The 12,475-nt window shown below is 47.8% G+C and overlaps 1 protein-coding gene across 1 annotated transcript in view; it reads left to right on the top strand.

The window, feature by feature from the left end:
- HAPLN2 (hyaluronan and proteoglycan link protein 2) overlaps positions 1-571 on the top strand; it is a 4,235-nt gene extending 3,664 nt beyond the window's left edge. The window contains exon 6 of the mRNA XM_010838430.1: positions 253-571. Within this exon, the coding sequence (XP_010836732.1) occupies positions 253-571 (319 nt within the window). The remainder of the gene's footprint in view (positions 1-252) is intronic.
- The last annotated feature ends 11,904 nt before the right edge of the window (positions 572-12,475 follow it).

Genomic DNA, 12,475 nt, shown 5'->3' with positions numbered 1-12,475 from the left:
GTCAGGTAAGGGGGCGGGGAAGGTAGAAGGCTAGAGGCTTGAGGTTACAGGCCAACTCCTTTGAAGGCCTCGCCCCTCCGTCGCTCTGCCCACCCAGCCTCCAGCCTGCCTTTTACAACCTCACCTGCACCCTCAGTCTCTATACTCCCACTCCTCCTACCCAGGCTCGGACCCACCGATCCACACCTGCCCCTCTCCCCCACCCCGACTCTGCCCCCTGGGAGTCTGAATTCCGCCACGCCCCGGCCGGCCCTGCCCTCGGTCAGTCGGTGACCTGCTTCGGTTCCCAGGTCACGTGTTCTTCGTGCCCGGGCGGCTGTCGCTGTCTGAAGCCCACGCGGCCTGCCGGCGGCGCGGGGCCATGGTGGCCAAGGTCGGGCACCTCTATGCCGCCTGGAAGTTCTCCGGGCTGGACCAATGCGACGGCGGCTGGCTGGCGGACGGCAGCGTGCGCTTTCCCATCACGACGCCTCGGCCGCGCTGCGGGGGCCTCCCGGATCCCGGAGTGCGCAGCTTTGGCTTCCCCAGACCCCAGCAGGCGGACTATGGGACCTACTGCTACTCCGAATAGGGGCCCACCGCACCCCCTCCAGCGCGCGCGACAAAGTCTGGGAGTCGTGGCGGGGGGCTCTCGCCACTTTCCCGAGAGCCTCCCCTTCCATCGGACGAGGAGCAGCTCCTCCTGACCCGCCTTCTCGACCGAAGGCTGCGGGCCAAGGATCCCGGCTGGCCCGGCGTCGGGAGGGGAAGCGGTGGCGCCCCGGGTGGTAGTGCGCAGCTACGAACCTCTGACCCGAGGCGGTTCCGCCCCTCCACCCCGCAGCAGACGACGCAGCCACGGCTAGGTGACGGGAGAGGCGTCCAATGGGCATTAACTGACTTCTATCCGGCAATAAAAATAACCTGAGGACTTTTTGTGTTGAGTGAAGCTGTCAGCGAGGCATGGGGCTGGGGATGCGGGGGTTGAGGGGGATCACGTTGGATCCAGCGTGCTGAGCCAGCGCCTCGAAATACAGAGGAAAAGGAGGGGCTACTGCCCCTGAGGTATGAGGCTACAAGAGAGTCGGGATTTCGAGGTGCTGCGCTGTGCTGTGCTCATTCGCCTCAGTCGTGTCCGACTCCTTGCGACCCCATGATCTGTAGCCTGCCAGTCTCCTCCGTCCACGGGATTTTCCAGGCAAGAATACAGGAGTGGGTTGCCATTTCCTCCTCCAGAGGATCTTCCCGACCCAGGAATGGAACCCGTGTCTCCTGCTTCTTCTGCACTGCAGGCAGATTCTTTACCATGGAGCCACCTACTGGAAGGAGGAGAGGGCACCAAAAGGCCTTAGGTGAGTTGGACACATCGTGGGCGGTCTGGCCTTGGATAGAATTCAGAGTGATGGTTGTGCCAGGCACCACGCGGGGGCGCCACACGCCTACCTAAGGTTACTGGCTAGGAGCGCTCCAAAGCCCCAGGCCTAGCCCCTGGGCACCGCAGAACAAACAGAAGGTGGACCTAAATATATTTCAAAATGTGTTTGTATCCTGCCAGTCTCCCAGAAGAGTTCTCATGACTACTATTAAAGGCAGGAAAGTCACTCCGTTGTTACAACTGACAGGAAATAAACTCGGAAGGAGGAGGTGGCAAACGGACACAATAAGGTCCTCAGAGGGCTGATACTTCAGGGGGTTGTGCATTTGGTTTAGCGTTCACCGCCGCGGTGGCTGCCAGGGCAGAAGGGGTAACTGAACCGGGAGCACTCTTAACATCAGGCTAAAAGAAACACACCTGTAACTCAAGAGACAAACTCCAATATCATTAATTCATTTTCCTTAATGTATATTATATATTTTATTTACTTATTTCTGTTTAAGCAATCTTTTCTTTTTGGCCATGCCACAGTTCCCCCACCATCCAGGCAGTGAACAGTGGGGAGCCCTAACTACTGGACTGTTAGGAAATTCCCTGTTCAAGCAATCTGTACCACAAAAAGCCTGGGCTAGAGAATAATCATGACTGAAGCAAAGAGTAGAACTTTCTTTTCTTTTTTTTGAGTATGAGTTTTCAATGATGCTTGATCCATGTTGTAAAATGGCTTTCCAAGAGGATTCTTGAAATCATTGATAAAGAGAATTGATCCCATGGGACGTTATATAAGGGACAGAGAATGATTGAATGAATATAATCTTCAATAATTGGCATATAGCAAATGAAATATTTGTGACAGTTCCTAAGCTTTGATTTTCTCATCTTGGTCATGGGATAATAATAACTGCCTCCTGAATTTGTTGTGAGCAGTAATTGAGACAATGCATGGACTGGGTAGTACATGCCTGATACATATAAGAGGCACTCAGTAAGTGGTGCCTTTAATAATTAATGAGTAATAATGATGGTAACAGAATAACAATAATAATTATTATTCAAGTTCTTACCAGGTAGCCCATAGAATTTGTTGCTGTACAGCAATGATTAGTCAGGATGAGCTAAATTATGCTTTGATAACAAACAACCCCCAAATCTCAGTGATTTAAAACATAAAGATTTATTTCTTAATTGGCCACATGTTCATTGTGGTCAGTAAGTGGACTCTTCTCATTTTAGTCATTCAGGTATCTATCCGGATTGATAGAGCAGCCACCATGTCATATGCCATCAATCACCATACCAGAAGGAAAAAATAAAAGAGCCCTGCTGCTGCTGCTAAGTCGCCTCAGTCGTGTCCGACTCTGTGCGACCCCAGAGACGGCAGCCCACCAGGCTCCCCCGTCCCTGGGATTCTCCAGGCAAGAACACTGGAATGGGTTGCCATTTCCTTCTCCAATGCATGAAAGTGAAAAGTCAAAGTGAAGTCTCTCAGTCGTGTCCGACTCCTAGTGACCCCATGGACTGCAGCCCACCAGGCCCCTCAGTCCATGGGATTTTCAAGGCAAGAGTGCTGGCTCTAGAGGGTCTTATACAAGCAATTAAAAGCTACAGGTCCCAGGGACACCAGTCTTGTCTACAACTCATTCTCCAGAACTAATCACAGGGCCCCGCTCCACCACAAGGGGGCCTAAAAGAATTGGAAATACCTGGTGAACAGAAACAGCACCCATGTCTACCAGCAGCAGCAAGGAGAACAGTCTAAATTCTGGGACATACTGGTAATCACCCACTCCCTTACTCTTCTGGGTTTCTAAGTTCTGGCCTATTATGTAGTCAGAGTCCCAGACTCAATATCTGAGGCCTCGCAACTCAGACTGTAAGAAGATAGCTTTTTCCCTTCAGTATATGAGAAATGGTCATGGGAGAAGCTTTTCATTTGCTGCAAAGCTTTGTTTCTTTGCCCATTAAAATATATAACCATGAATTCTTACAACTATTCATATTGCTAATAATATTATCTTTTTGTTATAGACAATTTAAAACATACACAAAATAGAGAGAATAGAATAACAAACGACTCCATCTTCTAGCTTGACGATTTCAAAGTTCTTTTTTTTTTTTTTTCAAAATTCTTGTCTCTTGAGTCCTCTCATCTGTGTTTGCTTTTTGCTGGAGTATTTTAAAGCAAATATTAAACAGCCTATCATTTCACCTGTAAATACTCGGTTTGTATTTCTAATATATAGTGACTTAAAAATCATAAGTCTACTATCACAGTCCTCAATAAAATTACATTAATTTTATCTAATATTTAGTTCATTATAACTTTCTTCTGAATGTCTAAAAATATAACTTTATAGTTTATTTGCTCAAGCCAGGATCTATACTGCATTTGATTTTTTTTGGTTAAGTATCTTTTAAACCATAACACTTCTTCCTCTTTCATTTTGTTTCTATGCCATCTTGTTTGCTTGTTTATGAAACTAGGTCACTTTCCTGTCGAGTTTCCCACCTTCTGGATCTGGCTGAGTGTATCCTTGAAGTGTCATTAAATATATTCCTCCACCCCCTGTAATTACATTTGGGAGTTCGATTAAGCTTATATTCACTCCTTTCCCCAGGAATATTTCATAAGTGATAACTGGCGTGCTGCAGTCCATGGTGTCACAAAGATTCAGACACGACGTAGCAATTGAACAACTGTGTACTTCCTCCTTCATCACATCAGGAGGCACATGGTGTCTGGTTGTTGCACTAGAATAGTGATGCTAAGATTGATCAGTTAATTCAGGTACTGTGAGTCTGATCCATTCATTATAAAGTTCTTCACTGTATTAGTTCCTATGGCTGCTGTAACAAGCTACTACCACAAACTTGGTGGCTTAAGACAACAGAAATTGTTCTCTTAACAACAGTCTGGAGGCCAGAATTCCAAACTAAAGGTGTTGGCTGTGTCTCACTCCCTCTGGAGGCTCTGAGAATTCTTTCTTGTCTCTTTTATCTTCTGGGGGCGAGTGGCATTCCTGGGCTCTTTTGGCTGCATCACTGAAATCTCTCGGCTTCCCTGGTGGCTCAGCTGGTAAAGACTCTGCCTGCAATGTGGGAGACCTGGGTTCAATCCCTGGGTTGAGAAGATCCCCTGGAGGAGGGCATGGCCACCCACTCCAGTATTTTGGCCTGGAGAATTCCATGAACCGTATAGCTCATGGGGCCGCAAAGAGCCGGACACAACTGAACGACTTTCACTGAACTCTGCTTCCTCCCTTTCAAGCGCTTGTGTCTCCTCCTCTCCTGTCTCTCCTTAGGATACTCGTCATTGCATTTGCCTTACCTGGCTAATCCAGGATGATCCCTTCTCAAAAACATTAACCAAATTTCAGGAGTGAATTCATGTAATGAACCACACCCACAAAGGCCCTTTTCGAAACAGGTTAACCCTTGCAGTTTTCAGGGATTAAGATGTGGGCATATCTTTTTGTAGCCATCATTTAACCCACTACACTCCTCAACTTCTTATCTAATGGCTACTGAGGATCACTTTCTAGATCTGTTATTTTATTAGGAGTGTGAAATGGAGATGTTCTAATTTTGCCATTCCCCCTTCACTTATTAGCTGTGAATTGTCTATAAAGAAAAATGTCCCTTATCAACTATTTTGTTAACCTGACAGATGATAAGCCATTCAGGAGGGTAGGATTAATGTTTGATTCTCAGGACTTCCCTGGCAGTCCAGTGGTTAAGAATCTGCCTTCCAATGCAGAGGATGTGGGTTCAATCCCTGGTCAGGGAACTAAGATCCCACATGCCATTGCAGCAACTAAAACCTTCGCACTGCACCACATGCCTCAACTGCTGAGCCTGTACACTGCAACAAAGACCCAGCACAGCCAAATAAATAAAAATTTTAAAATGTTTATTTCTCTTCCATTTGTCTTAAGTGTCATGGAGTGAATGTTTGTGTCTCCCTGCTCCTAAAAATTCCTATGTTAAAATCCTAATCCTGGATGTACTGGTATTTGGAGATGGGATCTTTGGGAGATAATGAGGTCATGAGGATGGAGCCCTCATGATGAGATTAGTGCCCTTAGAAGAAGAGACTTGGGAGACCTTGTTTCCTCTCTCTGCTCTCTACCATGTGAGAATACAATGAGCAGACAGTTGTCTGCAAACCAGGAAGGAGGCCCTCACCGGATGCCAGATATGCTGGCCTCCAGTACTGTGAGACATTTAAGCCACCCCAGCTATGGTCATTTGTTTTAGCAGCCTGAACTGACTAAGACAACAGGGTTCCCTACAAGTAGAGGTGAGTCAAGACTTTGAGTGCAAGGAGTTTATCTGGGAGGTCATGCCAAGGGGCACTGGTTGAAGACAGAAAAAGGGAGACAGGAAAAAGGAGAAAGCTGATGAGAAATTGTGATAGAGCCAGCGGAGGAACTGGGGCTGAATCCTGCTCAGGAATTCTGGAAGGCGGTGCAGAGCCTGTCTCAGGAAATACCACCTGAGGGACAAAGAAACTAAAGTACGTAAGTCCCCAGATACGAACCTTCAAGTTGTAAGCTTTCAAAAATGCAAACATTCTTCACTAGATTGTTGTTTCAAGAGGGTAGATAGAATTGACACTGTAGAGGAACCAGAACCCGTGCCATCAACGCCAGGTGAGAGTGAAACTGTGGCTTGCCCTCTGTCTCCTGTTGCTGACAATCTTTCAGCTTTACCATCTCCCACTTCCTCTCCCTCCTCCAGTCAATAATTCCTCTTGCCTGCTCACTTGATGCCAGCCCGTGTGCCAGCTGTTGTACTACTGTACTTTTCAAGGTGCTGTCCTATAAAGTTAAAAAGGTTACCTTTACTTTTTGTGTTTGTTTTTTATGTACATATAACTAGTGTGTAAAGTATTATAAACCTATTACAATACAGTACTATATAGCCGGTTGTGTTAGTTGGGTACCTAGGCTAACTTTGTTGGACTTACGAACAATTTGGACATATGAAGTGCTCTCCGAATGGAACTCATTTGTATGTAGAGGACTTATTGTATTACTGGTCAACTTCCTGTCTGAAAGCTGAGGGCTGCTTCTGGGAGCGTTAACCCTTTCGCATTCCTGGCTAGCCCTGAGCACGGACAGGCTCCCACAGCCAGAAGAAGACACCCCCAGGTAGAGTCACAGATGCTCTCCCAGAAGCCTTCCACTTCGGGGGTGAATTCGAAGGATGTGGGCCGCAGCCAGGCTCCACCCTTTGCACTGCTCAGATCCATGTGTGTCTCCATAACAAGATCACTTTGCTCCTTCACGGATTCTTCAAGGTGGTAGCTGATCACAATTTCTAACTCTTTAAAAAGAGAGTATTGGGAATTCTTCTGGCAGTCTAGTGGTTAGGACTCAGCGCTTTCATTGTTAGGGCCTGGGTTCAACCCCTGGTAGGAAAACTAAAATCCTACAAGCCCTGTGGTGTGATCATACAATTTTTTAACAAGAAAGTCTTACAAAAGGAGGGTTAGTGGGACAAACAGCTTCTGCAGCTGGTTCCAAGGCTGAAATCAATATTCAACATCTCCCTCCTCTACGATTCATTCTGTTGGTCTATGAGGCTTTAACAATGGAAAAACCCTGACCTTCATCCCCGCAGGCCTCAGTCTTTCATTATCATGCCCTTAACAGGCCAACATTGCTGGAACTGCCTATTTATGATCACCACTGGACATGGGATAATCAAGATCAAGCATCTTTGCCAATAGAATTCTTTCTTTGCTTACTGGTCAGTTGGCACGAGGTGCCCAAGCTGACCCAGAAGCTGCTACAGCCTTAGGTTTAGTGATTCCCTTCCCAGGACACCTGGTAGTTGCATCTCTTGCCCTAGGAACTAGGACTGCTAATCCTGCAGAGCCTAAATTGATAGGGACAGGAGGCACAAATTCCCTAAGTGGGTCACTGGTGAGAGGGTATTGCTTCCTCCATATCCTGGTTCCTGTACCCATGGTTTCTAGCTATCTGGAACATAGCACCACGTAATGGCCACTGGTTCAAAATACATATTCTTCGTTATAAAGCCAGTACCCCAATGCCAGAGGACATTTTCCCCAAGCTGGTATTTAGATATGCTGTAAAGAGGCCACATTAATGTACCACTAGGTTGGCAGTTTCAAAGAGACGTTGTATATTGTAGGGTCAGTGGACCCCTGTGATCCTGTGCCCACTGGCACATTTACTTCACTGTGAGTAGATCCCCTTGGTTAGAGGTGATACTACATGGCGTCTCATATGCATAAACCCTTTCCTTTATGTCCTTGGATATAGATATTGGTGATGGCCAAGGTACTTGGGCAGGGAAAACAAAGCCATATCCAGATATGCATTAATCCCAGTAAGGAGTTACTGCTCCCCACCGCCAGACTGCAAGAGGTATGTTGTAATCAGTATGCTCCCCAGTGGCTGGTTGGTGTCCTTGAGGGATGGTACCATGTTGAGCTAATATCTGTCTCTGCTGCTGACAGGCTGAACATCCAGCTTTGGCAGCAGCTAGACCAGCCTTGGTGACAGGGAGCCCATGCTGGTGAGCCCTTATCTAGTCTCCATATTCATTGCCACAGTTACTCCATTCATAGGCCCATTGTGCAAGCCCTGGCATGGTGGAGGACAAAGGCTGGCTGTTATCCACTGGAGTCCTCAGTGCCCCTAGCTCTTCAATGTCTCCTCTGCAGTGAATGCTCTTAAATGGGACTGCCATCAGACACAATGCCCACCCCTGTAGGTCCATCCATTACGGCTCTTGCCTAGACTTCCTTACCTCCAACCTTCCAGTCTTGCCCTCTCCTGGCCTGATCAACCAACAAGCCATTTGCCATGCTCAAGAGTCCATGTATATACTTCCTTCAAGTCACCTCTCTCCCTGCCAAGTAGATGACCAGTGTACTGCTTGAAACAATCCCCTGGGAGGATACTCCCTCACCACTGTCTTTCAGGGCCACCCATGGGTGGGGCTGCAGTGTGGTGACAGCCTGTGTTTAGCTCCCATCAATATGTCACAGTGACCCAGCCATGGACCAGGCATAGGCTTTCTCCTCCTCTGAATTCTAATCACAGACAAACCGCACAAGGTTATAGGGTGAGCTGAGAGAGGCAGGGGTGCAGCAGAGACAGGTTATGCAGGGGCCGGGCCTCCTGCTCACATAGCTTTCTCATGTCTCTGCATGCACTCACACCCAGTCACAAATGCACCACTGAGTTGGAGCTGTGCCCACACATGTGTGCTCAGGACTCAGGGGTCTGAAAATTCCCAGACCTTAATAGGAAAGGGAAACCTTAACAGGAAGGGGAGGAATCCAATAATAATTAAGTAAATAAAATTGGGCAGGTGATGACCGAGGGCAGCTGAAGCTCAAAGCTGCCGGGAGCTCCGGGAGGAACTTGCTTCCCAGGGCTCCTTCCTGAGAGGCAAGGGGCTGGGTTTCAGTCTGTCAGCTTGCCCTCTGCCGCTGATGGAGGGCCGTTTGCAGGGCCATTCTGACTTGCGATGCACTTAGCCAGGCGTACCTGCGCATCCGGAACTAACCCTTAGGCGGTCAGCAGCCTTTGGCTCATCGAGGTGATTGCTAAGGGCAGACGGATGGGGCCCACCAACAGGATCTGCTGTACCCAGTTCGTTTTCAAAATTGAGTTGATGTCTGATCACTATCCAGAGGGGAACCAGTGACCCTGTTTTGTAGTATCATAGACTCAGAGACTCTGTGTTCTTTTCATGTGTCTCAGTCTCTTCCAGTCATTTCAGCTTAATGCCCTTGTGGTTTCATCTTTGGCCAGTGGGAATCTTCTCAAGTTGGCTGCTGGGTCCTTTTCACATGAACTTGACCTGAGTCTTATAACTTCCTTATTCTCAAATATAACAGGCTCTCCTGCCCCAGACCTGGAGTTTCTCCAAAGAGTTCCTTTTCGTGAAAAGTACTATTTAGAGACCACAGTCTGGATATAAGAGGTATTCATTGTTATTGATTTGTCATTGCTTCTAAGCCTTTTCAAGAGACTTCTCTCAGAAGATAGATATGTAAATCATGAGCTCATGCCGTTATTTCCAATTCAGTTTTAAGATGAGCAGTTTTTGTTTAATTTTCCTTTTCTTACACTGAAAATCTTATTTCTGAACACCATTACTATAATTACTTGTTTGCTTTATCACCATAATAGCACTTTTCAAAATAATAATGCCAACAGTAAGATATCTCCATGGTTCTTTTTGTTCCTGGGGATCTATAGAAAATGCTGAGTGTTATAATCACTTGAAAGAAAATTCTTCTATGTGGGTTTACCTCCAACTTCATATATAATTAGTGCATTTGTTTCATTTTGTTTTAAAATTTTAAGGATTACATCACTTTTCCTCCATTTAAGTTAATTTAAAATTAATTCCTTCCAGTTTAATTTTTTTGTTCTAATTATATAAAGCATTTATATGGTTCCAACATCAAAACCATAAAATAGTGTTATTACCATTCTAAAAGTGAAGAAACTGAGACTCAGAGAGTACCTACCTGCCCCAGAATAGAAAAAGTGAGCTGTCTATCCCCATCAGGGGGTGGGAGAGGGGCAGCAGGGAACTTGCAGATGGCATGGACTTTTTTCTCAAGAACTAGGTTTGGAAGAACTCAGGGTTGAGGCTTCCAGTTCCTTCAGCTGTGGTCTCCTCTGAACACGAGTTTGCAGCCCTCAAAACGAGGGTCTGTCAGCTCAGGGGGACAGTTGGCTCCTGCTCACGTCGCAGGGTCTCTCCCACAGTGCTGGGCAGTTTACAGGTTCCGGCGCTGTCTCCCCGCCACCCTACTTCCCCTCCCACCCACAGTCAGCTGCAGGAGCCCTCAGGAGCCCATTCCTGTGCCCTCCCTCCTTAGGGCTGGGGTCCCATGCTTCCTGGCCCTTTTCAGAAGCTATCAAAGCCCCTATTCTCCAAACACAGCTGTGCCAGCCTTCAGCGCCATGCCCATCCCCCATCTCAGCTCCACTCCCATGTCCCCATGGCACAGGATCCAGGTGCCTGTGCAATGTGCAGGGCCTCAGAGAGGAACCAAGCTGCCTGGGCCCCCACCCCGAGTCTGGGAAAGTGGGGGCAGGTGTTCCAGAAGCTGGAAGGACAAGCTCTCTCAGTAGCCACTGTGACTGACTGGCAGTCCAGTGAGGAAGGCCCAGGGCTAACAGGAGATGGCGGGGAGCTGAGATGCTAGAACTCGGGGAGGAGAGGGGAGATTCTGTTTCCTGAACTTGGGTCATGGCCTCAGCTTTGACCTAGAAGGAGGATATTGGCGGGGTGGGGGTGGGGGGAGTGGTCTGGAGATTGATTGTTCTCATCCAGAGAGACTGGAAAACTCTCCAGGATCCAGGAGGCTGGGAGACAGCCAGCTGGATTGCACGTGGGAGAGGGCACAGAGCTGCCCCCCACTTACTTCTCTCTTCTTTCTACCTCCCCCATTTTCCCTACTCTGAGAGAGACAGCTACCGTCCCTGGCAAGAACCCACGCCTGGGAGTCTGGAGACTTGATTTTGGTCATGTCAAGTACATGCCCTGTGACCCTAGACAGTTACTTCACCACTCTGGTCTCAGTTTCCTCATCCAGAAGATACTAAGGTTATCCGAGACATGCTCCTCCTGTTACTGGGGCAGAAAGTTCAACCTGAAAACTGACTTTCAGTCTTCCTGCTTCCATTTATCCTGTTTGCTTCCAGCCAGTCCCTGGGGATCCCTTTCTGAGTCCTAGAAGGGAAAGTCCTGGTTTTATCTCTTCTCAGAAAGAGGAGAGAAATGGGCAGTAGGTGGGGTTGGGTGGGGTGGTTGTCCCATGGCCATGGGTCAAGATGCAAGTAAAGAAAGTCCCTGATCAAAAATTGCCAGATCAAAGGCAAGGTTAGACTTTGGTATGAATTTTCACATCTGGAAATAATGGAAAGTCTTGGGAGGGTGCACATTTCCTCCCCTGGGAAAGGACTCCTCTCTCAAATAATGAGCCCTCTACCTCATTCACAGGGAAGTGGCCCTCTGACCTCCTGGCCAGGAGATCTGGTGCAGATTACAGTTTGTGTGTATGACTAGTAAAGGAAAATAATTAGATTTTGGATTTTGTTGCTGTACACCTGAAACTAACACAATATTGTAAATGACTCTACTTCAATTAAAAAAAAAAAAACAATTAGATTTTGCTGAGCCTAAGCTATGGTGCCTCCCTTACCCATCCCCAGTGTAGTAGATATTACCCAGTGCAGTAGATACTATTCAGCCTGTTGTACACAAGAAGAAATGTTCCAAAGAAACAATGACCTTTCCAAGGTTTCGTCACTGCAAATGGTGGTACAGGAGTTTGACCTCAGTGCCCATGACTCCAGAGCGCTGCTCTCTTCAACATCTTCACAGCAGTGGCCGACTGTTCTCTCACCAGGTCTGGTTTCCCACCAGGGGTCTGCCTCTTGGAACAGACTGTCTGGTTCCAGCCCTTGTCCAGACCCAGGTGCTGCTGGAGGTTGGACTCCTCCAGGGCACCAAAACCTGTGCCCACATTTCTAGTCACAAGGGGAGGTGGCGAGGAAGGTCACTTTCTCTGTCTTGTCTGGTCACAGCCAGGTTTCCCCGAGGCAAGAATTGTGGTTACATGAGAGCCACCACCGGGATTGAATTTCAGCCACTCAGTTGCCCGGCTCTGCCTGGCTGTGCTCAAGCTCCATCAAGCCCCATGTGGAGATGAGCCTGAGTGGGGGTTAGGCTGGATGCAGGCACCAGTGCTGAGACTGTCTCTCAGCTCGGGGATGCAAGGTCTGAGGAGAACAAAGGGAGGTCCCAGGACTACCCAGGTGCTGCCCAGATCTGTCCCCAGAGGCCTTCTCAGATCCCCTCCTCTCCACTAGAAAACATGGGACAGCATTCCCAAGACCTAAAACAGTGCCTGGTCCATAGTGGATATTCAGTTAGTATCTGTTTAATGAAATGGATTAACTGAGGCTTCTTTCTCCCCAGATTCCCCAGGCACCTTGCTTTGTCCCCATCAGTTTTGCATCCCTGCCTGGGGCATGTCTCTTACTGAGGGACCTTACAACCCACTACTGGTTTTCTTGCTCTGTCTTTACAGTAGATGGGTCTCTGGGAAAGGGC

This window comes from Bison bison, unplaced genomic scaffold, assembly GCF_000754665.1.
Source record: "Bison bison bison isolate TAMUID 2011002044 unplaced genomic scaffold, Bison_UMD1.0 scf7180017864093, whole genome shotgun sequence".
Lineage (NCBI taxonomy): Eukaryota > Metazoa > Chordata > Mammalia > Artiodactyla > Bovidae > Bison > Bison bison.
The sequence above is the reverse complement of the archived record's forward strand: the minus strand, read 5'-3'. Positions and strand labels throughout refer to the sequence as shown.